General features: G+C 47.2%; 1 protein-coding gene across 1 annotated transcript; it reads right to left on the bottom strand.

The window, feature by feature from the left end:
- On the bottom strand, positions 1 to 21,429 carry LOC117881504 (serine protease inhibitor Kazal-type 5-like). The gene is made up of 14 exons (XM_034778852.1): positions 21,351 to 21,429; positions 20,048 to 20,073; positions 18,695 to 18,831; positions 18,028 to 18,094; positions 15,807 to 15,937; positions 14,316 to 14,403; positions 12,143 to 12,234; positions 10,362 to 10,461; positions 6,789 to 6,916; positions 6,376 to 6,439; positions 5,367 to 5,488; positions 3,189 to 3,237; positions 1,400 to 1,451; positions 1 to 672 (listed from the first exon to the last, which is right to left on the bottom strand). The coding sequence occupies exons 1-13, from the start codon at positions 21,406 to 21,408 to the stop codon at positions 1,446 to 1,448; spliced, it is 1,068 nt and encodes a 355-aa protein (XP_034634743.1). The 5' UTR covers positions 21,409 to 21,429; the 3' UTR covers positions 1 to 672; positions 1,400 to 1,445.
- Between the last annotated feature and the right edge of the window lie 200 nt (positions 21,430 to 21,629).

Genomic DNA, 21,629 nt, shown 5'->3' with positions numbered 1-21,629 from the left:
GTGAGGTAGGGAAGTATTTTATTAATCTCCTTTTTGCAGACGTGGGAAACAGAGTCACAGAGGGGCGAAGTCACTTACCAAAGGCCGCGCAACGCGTTAGTGCAGAGCCCCGAGCCCCTGACTCCCAGGCCCATGCGGTAACCACTAGACCATGCTTCCTCCCTTTTGGCGTGGCATCATCACAGGTTACTTACAGTAACTGGGAGTCCCATGTGTGTATTTATTCTCCCCCGGACTCTTCATGTGACCCACCAGAGTAATATCTAGGGGCAAAGCTCGATCCAGCTACCCATCCAGAGAGAGGGCTATCCACTAACCTAATCTGCTACTTCTGTGGAGGGTACAGATCAAGTGCTGATTAAACCCGTCCCTCAAAGGAGGCCTAGTGGAGAAAAGTAACAGGTTTCTGCTGAGTTTACTTTATTGAAGCAGCACAGTGAGATATAGTGGTGTGAGGAGAGCGGAGAATGGGACTCCCCGGAGGGACCACAGAATCAGAGGAGCTAGAGCTGGGAAAAGACTGACTGGGCCATCTAATGCCATCTCCCTACACCTGAGCCAGTGCCGGACTGTCCCCTAGAGAGTGTAGGAGGAGGACGAAGGCAGGTTTTGCAGCACTGAGGATTAGAGCAACTTCCTTGATGCTTAACATCAATTCTTCCATGACTTGCCCTGGAGAGAGAGGGAGACAGAGCGCTTAGTGTCATCGTCCTGGAGGGCAAAACCTCTCTAAAGAGCGCTCGAAAAACCAAACAGTGCCCAGCTCGCTGCCCTCCTGGGGGAATCTAGCCCCACAGGCATGGCCGTGCATTACGAGGGGCCAGGGAGCAACACATGCTCTGCAAAGCAGGCAGCCTGTGCCTCCCTTCCCCAGGGGAGCTCGGCCTGAGAAGGCTTGCACTCCGGCTGCAGGCGCTGGGATGGTTCGCTCGGGGGGTTCTCCCCAGTACCCATGCACACCTGGGCGCTCTCACAGGCCCAGCCACAAGCTGCCCTGGTTACCTGTACTGGGGAGGGATTCCCTCTGTCCCCATTTAAATCCCATCACCGCCCCCAAAGAAACGACATCGCAGGGCCCCTCTCTTTGGGTGCAGAGGGGTGGGTAAGGCTCCTTGCAGAGCCTACCAGCCAAGCGCCAGAGACCGTGCAGGATTTGGGCTGCAAACCCTTGTTCTGGGGCTGTGCTCTGACCATAATGAACAAAGCAAAGATCCGGGCTTTCTGCAGAATCCCTGGGTGAAATTCAGTGTGGTTTGTGTTCTGCAGGAGGCCAGCCTAGATCATTGCCAAGGTCCCTTCTGGCTTAGAAATGTACGAGTCTATGAATCTGGACATATCTATCTAGGTGCTTGTATGGCCCCTCGTCACAGCAGCAGGAGCTGAGCATCTTTGTCTGTACCTTTGTCACGCTTCTGCTTTGATACTTGCTGGTGGTCTGAACTCCTTTACTTCTGGGAAGAGAGAGACAGAGCAAGAGGTGACCCTATCTGACTGCGTGAGCCTTGTTATGTTAAATAGGCATGTGGTCTTATGATTTATGCATTCATTTGTTGTGTGTTAACAATGTGCACTCGGTGTTGTACATTGAAACAACATTGTGGGTCACAAAAACAGGGTCAAGAAAACTGGGAACCTGCCAGCTAGAGGAAGTACCCACAACTTCAGCCTGAAGCTAACAACAATCGTTACTCACTTACGACTGGAGCACCTATTTTTTTCACTTTTTCTGTCTTCTCTTTTTTCCTACATTATCGGTCTGTCTTTGGTTGGGAAAATTGACTTGACAAAGCTAACAGCTTTGTAAGAGAGCTGAGAATGTCTGGGTGCAGCCCTGTAAACATTTCCATCATGTAAAAAAAGGGTTAAGAAAGAAAAACTGGATTTTGCAAGTTTTTTTTCTGATGGGTTGTATAAAATAGAGAATGTGAAGCACCATGAGTGTGGTTTTTAAATAGCGAACGCCTTATGACAAGAGAAAGAATCCTGGAGTTTTCAGTACTAGGAAAGAGATGCGCTGTAACAATTTATTAATCCACGTGGGATTACAGCACCATTGACTCAAAAAGCAAACTACTCATTGGTTGGCATCAGGCCCAAACCAAGAACCCAGAGAGGCGCTCATCTGGGACAAGGCAGAGCACAAAACCCAGTGTGAAGCATGTGAGAGCTAGGCACAAAGCATTCTCCATTTGGGGTATCTGACTGTGCAACAATCTTCAGAAGAGATCAGGTGAATCCAGGGTCTGGCCATTTAGAAATGTTGCAAAGCCTTACTCTCTCAGAAAGCCTTTCCACCAGAAGTGACGCTCGCAATCTGAACCCCCTTTTATTCCCAAATCCCTGCTGACCCCCTTCTCCTCAAAACACCCTACTCCAAGCAGAGTTTTGACATCGAAAAGGGAGATATTCCAGGGACTCCTTGAAGTCCACTAGGGTCTTCTACATCACTATTGATTTTACGTGGAAAGCACCCAGATACTATGGTGATGAGTGGTAGTATAAAACCCTAAAACAGTCTGAACCCCAGCCTAAATGTAATCCAGATCTAAACCCCGTTTCCTTGCTCTGTCTCTAATTCTTTCCTGTCTCTCTCCCCGTAGTTTTAGGGCCATAGCAGCAGATAGACACCACAGTTGCCAACTTTCACGTGGTAAATTAGCTCCCCGACTTTCATAATAAGCCAAAAATCAAGCTAATCCCATTTCAAAACAAGGGCAAAACAAGCCAATCCCTAAGAATCCCAACACTCTATGTGACTAGTTCCCCCAGCGTGCAGTCTGGGACTGTGGTGGGCCTGCTGTGCACCCCTGACTCTCCCCCCCCTTACCCCTGTTGCCCCTTGCCCCTGCTTGCCGGGAGCCAATAAAAAAAAAACAAGCAACAAGCTACAAGCCAAAAACTAGCTAACAAGCAACTCACAAGCCAATTAAGCCAAAACAAGCCCAATTTCTGTGTTTTTTTCGCAGGTTTGGCATGTCTGGTAGACACGTGTCTTATCATTGTTATGTTACCAATGTGAATTATTTGCACAGCGGTAGTGCCTACGGGCCCTAGTCATGCACTGGGTCGGTATCGTGCCAGGCGCTGTACAAACACAGAACAAAACGATGGCACTTGACACAGAGAACCTGCACTGGGTTCTTGCATCTGGCCTCACTTGAATTAATAAGTAAAAGAGCTGGACAAACCTGAGCGCACGCTCCTATATGCTTTATACCAATCTCAGATCTCGTTTTCCTGGGGAAATAAAAGTCAGAGGAAGAGATTAGACAAGATGAATGCTCACTTTCCTCTAGGGAGTCACAGCTCTCCAGAAGTCACCACACATTAGCTAATTTCAGACTCCAAGAGATGGGATTTATTACAATTTCCTTGGGACAATGTCTGAGTTCTCCCCAACTTGAGGAGGATTCATTCTCTCTATCTGTACGTCTCTGTATTTCCATTGGGCCCATCACCATGGCTTCTGACACCCTTTCTGATACTGGAAGGTACCATTAGCAACTTTCCCCTACATTTTCATAGCAAATGTTAAATCCCTATTTTCGCTTCCGAAGAAGGAAGGGTTCCTTACGCTGCAAGCTATGATCAATTGCAGTTGCTGTCATGCACCACTGAGACCCTGACCCAAATGGCTCCCAATTAGGAAATAAGAGAGGCCATAAGAGGGTTTCCAGGAAGTTGAGGTTATATAAAAGCGCTAGTCATGTGCCACAAAGCACAGCAAGCAGCACCAAGGTGAGCAACCAAGCACTCACTGTGCCAACTTTCCTGTGCTTGCAAGAGCTAATGTACTTTTCCCGTGGGTTCATTTGAACTCTCCTAGGTAAGTTTGTAACAAGACAAGGTCATAGGAGGCTGATCTGATTTTCAATACATGGGAGATTCCTCTATTTGGGGACATCTGTTTGCTGTGACAAGTCAGTTCAAATAAACCAAGCCAGCCACAATGCACTAGGATTCACTTAAGGGCTCTGCTCTCTTCCCTTCAGCTGCTCCTGGTCAATCTAATCTCACTTCTGGCCTCTCCTGCCCTGGAGACTCTACGCATACAACTGAGAGGAGATTTTAAGATGTCCCCCTTTTCCGTATACAGGTGTTGCGCCCTCGGCATCACATGCTCCTGGCTCTGCTGCTGAGGAAAGCTCGTCGGAACGTTCCACTTTCAAGGAATTAAAAAGAAAGGGAAGCCAGTCGTGTGATTAAAACACAAGACTGGTGCCTGGATCCTCAAAGGCATTTACGTGCCTAACTCCCATTAACATGTGGACGTGGGAGTCTGTTCCCTGCTCAGCTGCAGGCCCCTGGAATGACTGTGGCCACATTGCTGCTCTCTCTATGCAAACAGAGGAATAATTGTGCTCCCGTATTTCACAGGGCGTGTTGTGCAGTGTAACTCATTCACGTTTGGGGATCCTGTCACTGGAGGGGTGAGGGCAAAGGAGAGCCAGGGTATTTGTATTTTTAGTAAATCTGGCACAGTTGTCTAGGAGAGACGCTCTTAGACTGAGCGGCCGGGACAGTGCCTAGGTAGGGCCTGCAGCGTGACCCACCCAAGCATTCAGAGAGTGCCGTTCCCATTGGAAACGTCCCAGAATTTCTCATTCGGGGAACTGTTTCAATAGCTGCTCCGAGTCAGAGCAGAAACTAACACATCAGCATGTCCCATGGGATGAAAAACCCACTTTCCATAGGGTTCAAGACCCTACAAGTGCTAAGGTCACCAGTGGGGAAAGCGCTCAAGCCAACCAACATCCACTCTGGGCAGCTGCCACTAGATAGCATCAATCCCACACGCTTAGCTGGGGCATTACCGAATTCAGAAATAACGACTTTGGCAGAGAAGGAAAACTGAGATCACCTGCACTGAATCGATCTATGAAACAAGTCAGGAAAATTAACTCTTCTCCTGCCACCATGCAGCTTGGGGATTACCTGACTCATTAGAGCTCCCTTTCTAGAGTAGCTCTGAAGAACATTTGATGAGTCACTTATTCAACAATTTTCACACGAATTACCCAAGGAATCGTTTTTTCATTATTTACCCAGCTGGCTTCCTCTCAACTCAAATGACTTTACTAAAGTCACAAGGGAGGTACAGGTCATCCAGCTGTCCAGGAGTCAGGGGAGCAGAATTCTATTCCTGGCTCTGCCACTGATCTCCTGCGTAACCTTGAGGAAGTCATTTAGCCTCACTGTTCCTCATTTTCCCAATCTGTGAAATGGGGAGAATATCACTTTGAGATCCACCTACAAGAAGAGCTCTATATAAGAGCTAGCTAGCTAGCTATATTATAATAAAAAGGCAGGGAGAGCAGCCTTGCCCAGAGGAGTATATGCTTCAAAGAGGGTATTAGTGTACTCACAGGATTCGGTCGCACAGCATACACTCGCTGCTGTGGGTCACACCATCTGTGCCACACACCATCTGGGAGCTCCGGGTGCACAGTACTCTCCCTTTGGTTTGGGGGTACTGACTGCAGTTGGCCTGTTGATATGACACAACAGAAGACTGGGGTGAGCGGTCACCCTGGGAGAACGCCCCTGCCCTGCTCTCTTTGTGGGTTTGAGAATGGAAGGAAAGTCAGCGGGTGCCAGGTTTGGGAGATGTCCATGTAAATATTCAGCTTGAAGAAGAATATGTCTGGTTTTCTCTCTTGGGGTGGAAGATTGGGCTTGTCTACACTTACCGGGGGATCGACGCATCGGCGGAGACCCGCTAAATTGACCGCAGATCACTCTCCCATCGACTCCTGTACCCCACTGGATTGAGAAGAGTAAGGGGAGTCGACGGGAGAGCGACACCGCATAGCGTGAACCCCATGGTAAGTAGCTCTAAGCTACGTTGACTTGAGTTACGCTATTCACTTAACTCAAATTGCATAGCTTAGATCACATTTCCCCTGTAGTGTAGACCAGGCCTTAGAAAGTATAGGAAGGAGGGGTCTGCAGTCCAGTTCTAAACGTGAGTCACAACTGGGCCCTTTGTGGAGAAAACGGCCTGACGGGAATCCAGCTAGTCAAAGCCACTCTGGGCCTGTTGGACGAAGAGTCAGCAGCCACAGGACAAGTTCTGAGCTACCCAGGATGGGGCAGAGATGGAGATTATGTTTGCGGTCTCAGGTCTGCAGGGATGGCTAGGCGGGCAGCAGTGACTACCCGTTACCGTCCACATGCTGTTGTTTTATGCTACCACTCCTTTCAGGGGCAGGGACTACCCTTCGTCTTCATGTCTGTACAGCACCTCGTACAGCGGGGCCCTGATCCCTGCTGGGGCCGTGAGGCCCCACCGCAACCCGAATAATACTATCTTCTATCCGTGACAACGAGACGCATTGAGCAGTCCCTGGCGTTGTGTATGAAATGCAGCCTCACCTTTGCTGGAGCAGCGTTGGCACATTCCCCCTCAGACATTACTGTAATGCCGTTTCCAGTTCTCCTGCAGAAGGGCGAAAGGGTAGGGAATGACATGCAGTTACAGTGCCACCGCCCTCTCCCGGGAGCAGAGCCAGGGTGAGTCCTTGGCACCTTCACCGCACTGGGCTGGGGCTTCCAAGTCTACGAGGACTTTTAAAATCACATTTTGCTGGGGCAGGAGGGGCCATGGACGCTTGTTGCTTCTTAATTGACTGTCATCATTTTAATCTTCCGCTCTTGCCTCTTCTGCTCTGTTTGTTTCATGGCAAGGCACCAAGGACCACGCACTGCTAGCCATGAGAGAAAGGACTACTCCATTACACTTATAAAAGGAGAAAGGCAAGGTATTGGAAGCCGTTGCTCATACTCACCTCATCTCCGAACACAAGACGCATCTGTTGCTGTATGTTTTTCCGTCAGTGCCACAAATGGGTTCCCAGGAATTTCTGCAGAGAATTGCTTCACCCTTTATTCCATGCAGAATTCGCCTGCAGTCCACCTAAAAAGAGGGTGAAATAATATCTGATGTTTCTTTGCATCCTTATCCAGTTAGACGTTTTTTGCGATTTAACAGAACTTGAGACCTATCCTCCCAGAAGGATTAAAATCATAGCATCTTCATTTACAACTACACTCCTCAGTAGCAGAGAACCACTAGGATACAACAAACACACACACCACAGCGCCTCTGATCTTTATTGAGACCACGTTTCAGTGTGTTAGGTCTCTCTCAGGGTCCGATTCACATAAGAAGATAACAGCCTACTTCTGCTATCTGCTAACAGAGTTATTCCTTTATTAGAGTAGCAAAAGCCTGTACAATTAGTGCTGAATGTATCAGGTTTCATCTTTGCTGACATCCCATGTCAGGGGATTATTGCATATACATTTACTGTAGAAGAAACGGCTGGGTGTTTTCTATACTGACCTCTTATGATGTTTGGTGGCTGCCTACCTACAAGGGCTCGGGACTTTGATATCTGTCTCATCTGACAGACAGCACCCACCAGATGGCAAAAAGGAAAACTGATGAGAGCTTGTCAAATAACACTAAAAACGATCAAAAAATAGGTATCGTGAGTTCACATTGTTGTTACTTGTGGGGCCATATTGGCCATTGTGTGTGAGTATTCAAACCAATGCTGGTTAATTTGTAAAAACATCCAGGAATCCTGAAAGTTTCAGGGATTGTAGCCTGAATATTGACTGGTCAGGAATTCAGACCAGGAGGCTGAGAGTCATTCTTATTTAAAAAATTTCAGACATCCATTCAGAGAGCAGGAACAAGATCATGTGACCAGGCAACCAAACAAAATAAAGAATGTCAAGTGGACCAACTTGGCTTGCAAACAAGGCTGAAATTTGTTCATATCAGCTGCTTGCACCTCAAATATACGTTGGTTCAGGTTCATTTTGTGAATGATTTATGAGCATTAAGATGGACCAAGCTCATCACATAGTTTATTGAAAGAGCTCTAAAACTGGCACGACGTAAGCGGATTCCAAGCCCCAAGCGGCAATGTTGCAGGCACACGCCCACACGGTCTTTGACCCTTACCAAGCTGAGGTATGTGAACATGCACTAATAATTGTGAGCGATTAACAGGAGCAGTGACATGTGTCCCTCTTCTTTCCTTGCATCCATAAAGACAGAAGCATTTAGATAAAGTCAACCCTGCCATCAGGTTACCATGTACATGCATCATGGTGAGGAGAAACACTCATGGCAAAAAAAAAAAAAAAAAAGCCATTTCTCTAAACTCTTTCATCTCAAAGGATCCCAAAAGGTTTCAGATTCTTAGGCCCCAATCCTGCAAACACTTGCACACCTGCAAACCCTTAAGTAGACATGGCGCATTTCAGCCAGGAGAGGGCACTGGTGCTCATTGTCTCCCTCATACATACTTTATTCTGAACTAAAAAAAAGAAGAACAGGAGTACTTGTGGCACCTTAGAGACTAACAAATTTATTAGAGCATAAGCTTTCGTGGACTGCCACAAGTACTCCTGTTCTTCTTTTTGCGGATACAGACTAACACGGCTGCTACTCTGAAACCTGTTATTCTGAACTAGTTCAGGTATCCAAATAAACCAGTGGGAGAAAGCATGGAGTCTCTTCCCCTCTCCCGAGAGCTCACTTCAAAGCCAGTGCTGTGTGAAGAGGCAATCTGGCCAGGTTTGCAATGACGAGGAGAGTTACATCCGGAAGAGAGGGGATTTTTAGCCTCTAAGCCAGGGGTAGGCAACTATGGTGCGTGTACCAAAGGCGGCAGGCGAGCTGATTTTCAGTGGCACTCGCACTGCCTGGGTCCTGGCCACCGGTCCGGGGGGCTCTGCATTTTAATTTAATTTTAAATGAAGCTTCTTAAACATTTTAAAAACCTTATTTACTTTACATACAACAATAGTTTAGTTCTATATTATAGACTTCTAGAAAGAGACCTTCTAAAAACGTTAAAATGTATTCCTGGCACGTGAAACCTTAAATTAGAGTGATAAATGAAGACTTAGCACACCACTTCTGAAAGGTTGCCGACCCCTGCACTAAGCTATAATCACTGTGCATAGCTCCAAATATTTTAAATCCTCTCCAAATTGCCAGTATTAATACGGTTGCGGGGAAAGGGATTCTCATTTTCTGATTTTATCATTGACTGCTCTGGAGAACACAAAGAACGAGGGATGCTGTTCTGAAGAATGTTATTACAAGACTTCCCTGTTCAGCATCATCTGCTAATTCCATTAATGTGCCGTTTGCTCCCGCTTCCATGCAATTAATGAAGTTAAACCAGACAACTGTGACCTTTGCAGGTCCCCGCTAGCCTCCTTCCTGTACTCAACACATTGCGTAGATCATCTGCCTTATGTGACGGTGTTCATATCCAAGGCAATTTGAAATCCTATCAAAGAGGATTCTTTGGAGTTGCATATCTCCCTCTAGTGGCTGGACCTCATAAGTGCGAATTAGCCTACTACCGCTGCCCCCTAATGGAATTTGCTCCTTTTGCATGAGGCAGGGCCCATGCTTTTGGATCCGGAGTTCCTGGGTTCTAACCCTGCTGATGACCCACGAAAAACTAGGTGGTTGCTTTTACTCTCCAAACCAATTCCAGTTATTCAATAAAGTCCTGTTTTATCACAAGCCGCTCCATGTCCTTCACACTTCCATCTGGAATTCTGTTAGAAAATATAACCAAGCTGTCGCTAACATGGTTTGTTCATTATAACCCAGAGCTTCTCATAGAACATAGGAGCATAGGAACTGCCAGATTTTAACAGACGCCAGGTCCATATACTCCAGGATTCTGTCTCTGACAGTGCCTAGTACCAGATGCTTCAGAGGAAGATCTATGAATCCAACAGCAGGCAGATAGGGGCAGTCTGTCCCCCGCATTAGCCCTCATCCTAGTCCCTCGTAGCTAAAGATTAGGGTAACCATGAAGTTTTACATCTCTTCCAAAATTTTTGTTAGCATTAGTGATAGCGCTGGATATTCTTGTAATCCACATAAAGGTCCAATCTCTTTGAATCTTGCTAGATGCTTGGCCTCAATGACTTCCTGTGGCACAGTGGCAATGAATTCCACTGTCTAATTATGCATTGTGTGAAAAAGTGTTTCCTTTTTGAATTTGCCACCTTTTCATTTCAGTGAATGTGTCTTTGTTCTTGTGTGGAGGACAGGGAAAACAGAAGCTCTAATCTACCTTCTCTAAATCATTCATTAGTTTAGAGATTTTTCTCATGTCCCCTGTTCTCCATCTCCTTTTTAAGGTAACAATCCCCATCTTTTCAATCTTTCTTCATGAGTGTTTAGCCAGGCTCCTCGTCAGCCTGACAGCCCTGCTGTGATCCAGGGCTGAAGGCTCGCGACTCCAGTGCCAACTAGACACTTAGAGATTGCTCCTTTGTTCCTGGATTTTGCTAGAGAGTGAAGTTAGATTTACCGGAATGATAATGCCGTTGCCAACACCTTGGTTCGCTCTTCCGTTGCTGCCAGACTGTGTTCCACAGTCTCCACCGTACGGAGCTGTGCCTTGCTGCACGCTGGAAGGAAGGGAGAGGTAGAGCATGAGCTTCTTGTAGTGTAGCCCTGGCAGTAAAGCCTCTAACAAGGGTGACCGCACAGACATCAGCTTCCTGCCTGTTCTTATTAGATGAGATTTCCCTAATACACCTTCAGGATCCAATTTCCAGGTCACCTACCTGCTTGGGGCTAAAACGAAGCTTTCTATGGAGCTGTTCCCCTCCATTCTCATTGTGTTTTCCTCCCTCTGTCTGGTCTTTTTAAGGGGTAGGGGACTGGGCAAATGACTTTGGTCCCTCATTGGAAAAGAAAGCCTAATATGGATTATCTCCATTAAGGTTACATTGAAACAGGAGAATGGCTGCCATCAGGCAGAGGCAACTCATGGGTGGGCTGGGGGACGACATGCTGGGTCACATGCTTCCCCCCCACCCCCAGATTTGCTGCTTGGCTTGTAGTGAGCATGCTCACACAGACTGAGCATGGTCAGTAACACTGTGGAAGCTGGCTGCCCTCCCTCTGTCCCTCCCCGCCCCCACTATCAGCTGGCATGGGTCATTTCTTCCATCGGGGAATCTTTGATCCAAAGACAATCACAGACAGAGTGGAAGTCAGTGGATGTGCCCAGTATTCTTTCAGACTCGATGGAAGGAGCAATTAAACTTGTTTATGGAGTAGAGATAGGTACAAACAATGAAGGGACTGCCCAAGGCACATGGCAGGTTAGAGCTAAATCATGTGTGTGGAGGGGTTTCCCTGATTACAAATACGGTGGCTAGCAGATTGGTTGCAGGCTTTGTGTGCTGAAGGCAGAAAGCCAGGAGGAGGAGGAGGAGGAGGAGGGAGTTGTGAACATGACCCTGAAAAGAGAAGGCAGAAAGACAAAGCTTCTTGGGCACAGAGCCCCCTTGAACTGGCAGACTAGGGGATTTTGGAGAGAGGAAACAGCCTGCTATAGTATTCTCCCGTGGTCAGGGCAACAGGACAGTGGGGACATGTCTGCAAGAAACAAGACTGCACCACGAGTAAACCTGACTCTTATCATCAATGTCTCCTCCTGGTGGAAACAGCCCTGCAAGGCCTCGCGTATTGGCTAAGTGCTCAGGCCAAAGGGGCGACAATACTCTAGTCTCTGATGTCACTCACTGCAATGAGCACACCTGTCTGAACACCCAGCACCCACCCAGGTAGGAACGCAGGGACCCTGTGCTCTACATGCTGCTGTTTGATGGAGCGATCACAGAACAGCATGAGCCTGGCTCTCGGAAGGAAGAGAGACCACTGCCGGGGATAGCTGGCATCAGTGAAATTGGAGCCCAGTTCTGTCTGCCTTTCCCAATGAGCGGTGGCGACACGGCTCCTTGGCGTAGGGGTGGGCATGGTGGCGGAGAGACACAGTGCATTTAAAAGTTGCTCCAATATTCGACAGAGTGCAAACCACTGTAGCTTAGGTTAGTGTTATTCCATTATTATCTGGGGATCGTTACTGTTGGCTAACATCAAAAACATTTCTCTGGGAGGACAGACAGATCAGATATGGTGGGTCAGAAGCTGGAAATATTTCTCTCCACTAAGAGTTAGTGCCATAACTTGTAACTTAGCCTGATTTCAGGCTGTTACCATAGGTGGGGGCTAGACTGGGACAGCAGCTCGAACCATTGCTTGGGTCATTCAGAAGTAGCTATGTGTTTCCATACTCACCCTCCACACCCGCCATTTAGTCCGCTATTGCCCTGGGCAGCCTGGCCATTGGCAGAGCAGGGAGAGGTCCCACCAGACTGGCTGCAGCTGTTCTGTGAAAGGGACAGAAGCACATTGGATGTGGGGTTTCCTCTGGGCTCTTCTATAATCTTTGAGATCTTTCTGCCACTCCAACCACCCTCGCATCAGCAATGAAACTCCTGGCTGGGACTAGGAGCAGCACATCTGATATTCTGTTCCGGTCAGGCTCTGATACGCACCAGAACCTGTGGCATGACCAGAGGTAAGACTTCTGTGAGCCCTGATCCACCATTGCCTTGCTCCTTGTGTCATTGTTCCCACCAGTTCAGAGTGTGTGGGTGAGAAACACTATCCAATCTGAATGCACCCACTTTGCACTGGTGTCAATGGTGCAGGTTACTAGTGAAGTGGGCCTTACATTCAGTGCTTCCCAGTGTGACCTGCTACATTAGCATTAGCGGGAGTGGGACCCAGAGCAGCTTGCACATGGGGTTGGTTTAGAGCAGCGGTGAAGTTCCCTCTATCTGTAAACTCCCTAAGCAGGCAACTCCGTGCACAGCCAGCCTGAGCACAACGATAACAATGCACAAAGCAAATATCACCCAGCCGTGGCGCACGGTCACGGTGCAGTAATAAGCAACACAACAAAAGCTAAATGTAACCAGCCCAAACACCCGGTGTGAAAGCCCAGAACAGGAGAGGGGATTGGGGCGGAACAAACAGGGACTGCTCACTGCTCTCGGGAGCAGAGCAAATGGGCCTGCATTGTGACAACTCCTGGAATGAATAGGGACCAGGAGTGACAAAGCTGCTGTGAACTTGCTGAAGGTGAGAGCGTTATAAATACACCTGCAGAGCGAGCGGAAAGAGGAGGACACCAGATACACATATAATGCAGATGTAAGATCACTAGAGAAAAGTCTCCCATGGAAAAGCGTTGGCTACAATCAATGCAGGGACACAAAAATCCATGGAAAAGATCCAAAACCAACTGCAGGCCCCAAACATCAGAGTGCCAGGAAAATTCCTGTCCCCAGGGAACACAGGACCCTTAAACCTGTGGGACTATCAGGGGGAGGTAGATTCTATGTGCTCTGGAGCAGTCCTGGGTGTCACCATGGAGGCAGGCCCACTGGATTTACCTCCACAATTCCTCCAGGAGGAAGAATGAAGGCCAACAGTGAGACTTGTGCAACCTTCAGGCTGCACAAAACTTTCGTTGTAAAAACGCAGCAGATGGCTCACCAGCCTGGCCTGAAAAGCAGTTTGTTTCTGTTCGCTGCATTCTAAAAACCACATAACCGGAATATAAGGGAGGTGAGGAGGAAAACTGGCTGAATCCACAGACAACACTAAATTATTACAAGGATATCTCAAAAAAGAAATCCAAGCTGAAGGGCCATTTTCATGACCGAGAGTGTGTCAGCACAAGACTGCATTGAACGAGGAGTTTCTCTCATCCTGAACACAGCAACAGCCTTGTTTGTTTCCAGGCTGGGTCTCCCTCTGCTCAAACCACAGAAACCACTTTCCTCGGGGAGACAGGGCGCGGTGCCGCACCCGGTGTAGCCAGCAGGAGTTGTGCCATTGACTTCAATGGAGGCGGAATCAGGCTCAGAGTGAGTAACCGCTTTCTTTCATCTGATTAAAACTCTTTTCTCCTTGCCCTTCCCTGCCACCTCTGTGCAGCCTTCAACGGTGCAGGTCACTCCATCCTCAGGAGCCACCTCCATAGCTACGTAGGCCTGTCCGATCCCCTCCCTCCTGGCTTTGCTCCGACGGTGCCTATCATGCCATTCCCAAGATAGAAACTACGACCGGCATCAGGAAGCTACATGAACGTTACTCTCCCAAATATTGCGAAGGGCATTATGTCTTATGTCCTCCTGCTGAACCCCCAGCCTGGTGAGAACTACAGTCCTTGGCTATGACCTGCACTTTGATCTCCTACCAAAGCAGCAAGAAAATAAATAATAAAATTAAATACCAGGTCACTAGGCATTCGAAGGAGAATCTGGGTTTCCTTCCACACCGTGGTGAAGTACACAAGGACTGCGCCACTGTCCAGAGAGCATCAATGTATGTCCGTTACCTTAGTGTAAAGGGAAAGCGCTCCTGGGCAGGTAGCAGTCTGCACAAAGCTGACCCTCACCTGATTCGTGCTCTTCCCGTGAAGGCTGTTCACAGTTGGTTGTTGGGTATTTCTCCCAAAATGGATGCCTCTTTGAGCTTCTTGTTTGCTGGAAGAAAGGGACAGGGAGAGAAGGTGAGCCCAGGACTGGTTGACTCCCACTTGCAGCTGAATCCTGTTTGTTCCAAAGCTCAACTGAAGCCCGAACAAAAATTCACTAGAAAACCAGTGCAGAAAACAGCAGAACAGAGTGAAATACGCAACCAAACAAGTCAACTGAAAAACAGGAGCGGGAAGGGGGGGCGGGAAGGGGGTAAAATTTGAATGGAAACTAGATAGCCTGTATGCTGTGTACTGCCCGATTTGGGGGGGAGGAGGGGTTCCTAACCTTCATACATGACATAGGCTGCATGAACAACATGAGTGGATGATTGAATTGAATGCAGGGCCGGCTCCAGGCATCAGCTTCTCAAGCAGGTGCTTGGGGCGGCCGCTCCGGAGAGGGGCGGCACGTCCAGCTATTCGGCGCAATTCGGCGGACGGTCCCTCACTCCCAATCGGAGCGAAGGACCTCCCACCGAATTGCCGCCGCCGATCGCGATCGCGTGTGTGTGTGGGGGGGGTGTTGTTTTTTTTGTTTTTTGTTTTGGCTGCTTGGGGCGGCCAAAACCCTGGAGCCGACCCTGATTGAATGACCCTACAAAAAAACCACGGATTCTAGTTATGGCATTACAGGGATATGGTTCATATTAAGTCAAAGGAGCTTTGAGACCCCTCTGCCACATCAAAGCGCGCTGAGAATTTCCCAAATCTGCAACTTCCCTCACCCAGGAGGTTTGCCCACCCTCAGTGAGCATGGCAGGTGTGTGCTGGGGAAACACCTCTGTTGAGCTACATGTAGAAACACTACTTCGGGGCATAACAGAATTCAGATAGAGCGCCTATTACAATTTTGAACCCCCCTCCATATTCCCTGAACACCCATCAAAATGTCCATGCTACCACACACCATCGTCTCCTAATTAAACCCACAAGTTCCTGGTGGCTCTGTGCTACTCTGAATTTCTTTTCCCTGTTCCCACTGCACGCTACATCCCAATTGAGATGGGGCCTTCATATCAATGCTGCAATTGCAGATGCACCAAGGAAGCTGAGTGGGGGACATCTGGACGGCACAGGAGATGAGTGGAAGACTTCACGGGAGCTGCCAATAGCAGAGAGAACTTTCCCTCTAGCAGGGGTGGTGACTTTCAATCTTTACCCCACATCTCCTGGGCTTTACTTCTGCTCTGCTGCTTCTCACCTGGCCCCGGGGCCTTCACACCAAACAGAAGGAGGAAGAGGGGCAGGTGCTGGAGACTTACACAGTAGCACCTCATGTGGGGCCACTCGGATTCAGGGATCTCAAAAGCACAGCGTGGGTGGGGACTCTATACCCGTGAGTTGCTCCGACTTGGAGCACGTGGTTCCACCTTTTGCTTGAGTTACTTGGAGGAAAGTTTCTGTACTCACAACTTCTCTGCACACATAAGACACTTGTTGCTGTGCTGCCGGCCAGAAGAGTCACGCACAGGGTCATTCTCTTTTGTGCAGGTGAGGTCTCCATTAGCATCGATTTGTGATCGATATTCACTGCAGTCATCCTGCAGAAGGGAGTAGAACATTTCATGCAAGGTCTTTCCCGTGTTCTACTGGCTAAGTTTTTGGAAACATTGGCTCTCTCGCCAGGAAAGTATTACAGCACAACAAATGCAAGTATTCTAGCACTTCTCCCAAAACTCTTAACATACAGAGGGAGCAGTGATAATAATTTAACTTACAAACAGCTCCAAAGCAGCCCTGATTCTGCACATATCATTAAAATGGATTAAGAAGCAGTTAAATCTAAAAGCACAATGCAACACACCAAACAAAACATGTAAAAGCCCAACAGCAGAAGTGGAAGGTGGCTTGGAGGAGGGTGGGTAAATCTGGTCATTGGTCTGAAACACTATTTTGTTGACATATCCAATGAATCCTAGTAGATTAGCGAGGCATGATTTTTCCTCTACAGAAGCTATGCTGATTGGTCCTTGTCATATCACATTGATGTGTTGTATACTTCTATTTTTAATCATCATTTCAGTCATTGTAGCTGGTACTGAAGTAAGGTTCACTGGTCTGTAATTCCCAGGATCTCCTCCCCTGCCTTTTAAAAAGTTGTGTAACATTTGCTACGCTCCAACCATCTGATATATTTTTAACAGTTCAGTCATTTCATTCTTAGGTTCCTTCACAACTCTTGGATGTATTCCCATTGCTCCTGGTGACTTGCTGCTCTTTATCAATTTGTTCCTGCACCTTTATTCTATCAGCTATCATTTATAAACTTGGTTTCAAACAGGGATGTGGGCAAGACCCTCTGTCCTAACCATAAAACCCAAAATTTTTGAATAGGTTCTAAATTAGGAAAATAGTTCTCCCAACCCTCACAAGTGAACACACTGATAAAGAGCTGAAACTGCAGGTAACAAAAACATCATTACAGGCTCACATGACTGAGGGGCAGTCATTTAACCTCCTGTATCCTGTGACTTTATGAATGAAAGCACAAAGCCACTCTCTCTCTCTCTCCAGCAACTTCTGCAGAACAATCTGCTCGAACACTTTCAGTCTGGATTTTGCTCTCCTCTGGTTTATTAATGATCTCCATATATAATTCACAACACTCCAAACTGTTCACAACTTTCCAGGATCTATCAGGTACTTATCTCGCCCCCTTTATCATAACCTCTGAGTGCCTCATGATTGTTAATGTATTTATCCCCCAACACTGCTGTGAAGTAGGGAACAGACAGGGAACTCAGGCTCAGAGAGACTAAGTGACTTGCCGAAGATCACACAGGAAGCCTGTGGCAGAGCAGGGATTTGACCCTGGGTCTGCTGAGCCTCAGGCAAGCACCATTGAACCATCCTTCCTCTCTCTGGATCGCACTTGACTAAGCTCGGGGGAGTTTAGATTAGATTTCTCATGGAACAGCTTTCCCCATCTCCCTTGTGGATTTTTAAAGTAGCCTGGACACTCTAGGGTTAAAAATTTTCACCATTTATTCAGAGAAAGAGTGAAGTGGGGATGGTACCCATATGATCTGACCCCCTGACCCAAACCACTCCACTTATGGACATAAAAAAAGCAAAGGGGGAAAAGGACCAAAAGACGCACTGCCTAGCAAACCAGCCATGTGAGAAAAGGGCCAGCCGTGGAAGTCATCGAGATAAACGAGACACAATAAGGGCTGACTTGCTCCCACACCCTGCCCTAGTCAGAGCTTCCACGCAGTGTTATTGCTATTAATTGTTTCTCAAGGGCCAGCAGCATGCTTGGAGCTTTACGAACAAGGCACCATCCCTGCACTGAGAGCTTACGCTCTAGATCAGACGCAGGCTGTACATTGCAGGCTGGCATGTATCTGAGAGGGACCATGAGCAGAATTACGTATCGCTTTGAATTCTGGTTTGCCAAACGCTGCTCAGACCTGGTGTTCTGCCTGCATGGTAACAACAACAGACTTTGGCCCTCATCCTGTGGGCAAATGGGCTTTTATGGCCCTTTACTCGCAGATTAACGGAACTTGGGTTTCCCATCATAGCAGTTAAGGCCACTGGGCCAGAGACATTAATCTAACCTCTTCCTTTGGGTGCACACAGAAACCCTTCATGCTTTGGTAGCAATCAGGATAACCTTTAGCCTCACCGTTATTGTTGGGCTTCTGTTCACATTTCCTCCTTGACCCGTTAGTCCATTATTTACTTGACTTGCCCTGAAAGAAGGGGAGGCAGTGAGTGACAGGGAGTTGCACAAACCTCAGCTGGAAAACCAAAATAGCTAACGACTACGGGCCTCATCCCGCAAACCTGTCCTAACTCCCGCAATGCCAGGCAACGGGACACAACTCAGGCTCTGAGTTAGCGACACCTGCACAAATTGCTTGGCCTCTCTCCATTTGCAGCTGCTCACCATTCTCTCTCTTTTCCCCCCAGACATTTCTGCCATGCGTGTTCCATATCAAATTTCCCTTAAATGGCACATTTGCAAAACCAGAAGCTAAGAACATGCACTGATTTTTTTCTGGACATGTCCACTGTTATTTCCTGCCATTGCATTGTTGGCTTCAAAGGGTAACGGGATTCCTGGGGGGGAAGTGAAGGTTTTGGGGAGTCAGAAACTAACCTCTCTGAACTGGGGGTCAGAGGTTGCAGTATATCCCTCAGCCAAGGGGTTATGCCATACAGATGGAATTAAGTCCCACGAGAGTAGGACTGAATCTGGAGGAGGAGAGGAGACATGGAAAACAACCAGTCTAGCAGCATGAGCTGTTGCTTTAGCTACTCTGATGCAATTGTTTATTTCTCATACTCACATCATCTTTCTACACATGACGCATTTGTTGGTGTGTGTTTCGCCATCGGGGCCACGGACGGGGTTGTTATCTCTATTACAATAGAAATGCCCACTGCGTAAGAGCGGCCAAAATTCCATGCACTCATCCTGCAAAAGCTAAAAGAGAGCATTGCATGGAGCGCTTCCTCCCTTACTGTGTGTGGGGGTGGGGGGAGAGTTTAAGAACTGTTATCAGAGCTTGACATTTTTCTGAACGGAATGATTAAAATTTCAGGACCTTTGCCCTTCCGAGGCAATAACCCATTCTTGTTGTGTCTTAGCATCCAGTCCTCATTGTCCATTATCCTGTCTTTAGCGCTTTCCACAACTTATTTATATGGAGAGCCACACAGCGGGGTCCAAAGAACTGGGTTTACTAACTACATGCAACATGCATAGCCTAACTACATACATACACTGCTGCTCCGGCAGGGCTGTGCTGGCTTCTGAAACATAATGAGGGCCACTAGAAGGCTGTCTCACCAACTATTTAAAGGCATACGACCCAGTTCCTCTATGCTACAACCTTGGAGAGAAGAGTGTACATGGTTATAACCCAAACGACTCACCCTCCTGGAAATTCTCATGCCTGGCAATGGAATGAGCTAAAAGCAGCCAGTGGAGAGGAGGGAACGCAACCCTAAAAGGGGCCGCTCAGTGCAGACGTGGTGATTCTAGCCGAGCAGAGCGACCAGCATGTGATTCAGTTATGAGAGATGAACGTCAACAAAGCATGAAGCTCTCAGCAAGCCGGATATTACGCTCTCTACCAGAACCTCAGCCAACGCCCTCGCAGGCGGACGGCTGAAAATGTAAACTGCGCAGAATTAATGTTCCAGCTAGTTACTGGTTTGGATTGCTCCTTATGGACGTGGGCTTTACTGGGCACAAGCAAACGGGTCTGCATAAAATAAGAACTGAGATGATTCAGCTCAAATATTGAATCAAATCTTTTTTTGGAGATTCAAAAAAGTGGGTTTAAATTGCATGGGTTTTAATTGTCACCGGTGTGGGGTGCCAGTTGGATCAGAAACAAAAGCTGTAAAATACCAAGAGAAAAGTATCTCTCACACTATCTCTCACCTGCATCTCATGAGATCTCTGGGCCAAATATATTCAGATAAGCATCCCAAAGCCTGGCTGTGAGCTACACCCATTATCAATGATGGAAGTTACGTCTCTGAGAGATTTACAGTCTCAGTTCTACACCCGGGGCGAGAGGGGGGGGAGAATTCTGATCTTCTTTTAAAGTCTACCAGCCCTCTCATGTTATTTTTATGTGCTTTAACAAGCTAGCTTTGGAAACGTATCTAGCAGAAAGAGGTGGACTAACCTTATTTATATCTTTGCTGGCAACACCTGCGACAAAAACACAAACACAGACACAAACCATGAAATGTTATGAAGCCTGAGGAAAATGTAAGATAAAAGTATTCCTTTCATAAACTCAAATAATGGAAAAGATTGGATGAAAGCTAATCTAATGCACTCATGGGCCCAACGGATGTAACTTGTTAGCTAGTAATAGATCAGATTTTTCATGGCATGTAGAATTTGCCATTCCAGACCCACACTTCTGTACATTCCCCGTTTTCTCTCTCTCCTTTGCTGTGTTATTTTTCATGTTGTTAAAACCAAAAACTTGAAGACACTTCAGTTACTGCTTCTCCGCGCTAGACTCTAAATGCTTCACTCCACCGCCTTGCCAGGGGCGCCAACCTCTATCAGATTTGGCTGTTTCTCCCACAAACCTCTTTGTCTTTTCTTCCACACCTCCACTTACACCTGGAACACCTGAGCTAACCCACACTACTTCTCCCTCTAAATTCCTCCTCAAGCCCCACTTTGACTGCAATGCCTGAAAGAAATTAGTCAACTAATAATGGCTCAGCAGAGGGGCAATTCGGGAGAGCTGATATAAGTATCCCCCTGCTAAATCATTACAAGCTGTAGATAGTTTTATCTTTCTCCCTGGTGTCACAGTGAACCCATAAGGAACTCGCCAGTACATCCCTTTCACAATGAATGGGTGCATGGTAGAAAAGGTAACCCCACAGCATCGGCCTTTTACTTAACATTCCAGTGTAGGTTACTGGGAAAATACATTCAGTGCTAACAGAGCTGGTGAAAAATTCCCATTTTCAGGAATTCAGAAAACCAGTTTACATTTTTGGTTCTGGCCTTGACTTCCATGTGCAAAAATTCAATTACCGTTTTTTGTTTTTCTTTTTTGTAATCTGGACAGCAAATTGTCCAATCTCCACAAACAAAATATTTTGACGGCAGAATTATATTTTTTCCCATCACAATGAGTGAAAGTGGATGCTCTCACACTGCTGATGGAATTCCATCCTTTTCATTTACCGGAGAAAAGGCCAGTCACCAATGGCAAAGTTATGCATAGTGCCAATTTCACAAATACTCATCAAAAAGCCAGTTTTGTTACAAATGCTAAGAACGCAAAAACGATGGAGCTTTTTCCTAATACTGCTCTGGTTCTCTTTAGAACAAGCCACTTCTCCAGCTGGATGACATTTTAATCCCCTTAAGGACGCACCCTATCCTTCGTCAAAGCTTCCTACGATTTGAAGTGTCATTTATACGATCCTGAGCAGATTACAGCAAAAGTTACTCACCTGAGAAGCAGCAGAAAGATGCCAGAGCAAGGAACACAAAGGTACCTGCTGTCTTCATAGTAAGGACGGTGGCTGTTGGCCTGTGTCTAGTTTGTATTGCGTGGTAAAATCCCAGTGAGAGAGTTTGGATCATATATTTATAGGTGGCCAGATACTCCACCTTGATTGTAACTTTCCCAAGAACCATCATTAGTTGTGAAACCAGTTTGCTGAGGGGAGTTTCAGATTCTAATGATTCCATCAACACCATTAATTTCCACAGGGATGGAACATGTTTGA

The sequence above is a fragment of the Trachemys scripta genome, chromosome 8 (assembly GCF_013100865.1).
Source record: "Trachemys scripta elegans isolate TJP31775 chromosome 8, CAS_Tse_1.0, whole genome shotgun sequence".
Classification (NCBI taxonomy): domain Eukaryota; kingdom Metazoa; phylum Chordata; order Testudines; family Emydidae; genus Trachemys; species Trachemys scripta.
This window is presented reverse-complemented; position numbering and strand designations above follow the sequence as displayed.

Excerpts from the sequence above, each read along its gene's own strand:
- LOC117881504 (XM_034778852.1), bottom strand. The coding sequence starts at position 21,408 with ATGAAGACAGCAGGTACCTTTGTGTTCCTTGCTCTGGCATCTTTCTGC. Across the intron at positions 20,074-21,350 it reads ATCTTTCTGCTGCTTCTCAG|GTGTTGCCAGCAAAGATATA; the intron begins GTGAGTAACTTT and ends TTTTTGTCGCAG. Across the intron at positions 14,404-15,806 it reads CTTATGTGTGCAGAGAAGTT|CAAACAAGAAGCTCAAAGAG; the intron begins GTGAGTACAGAA and ends CCTTTCTTCCAG.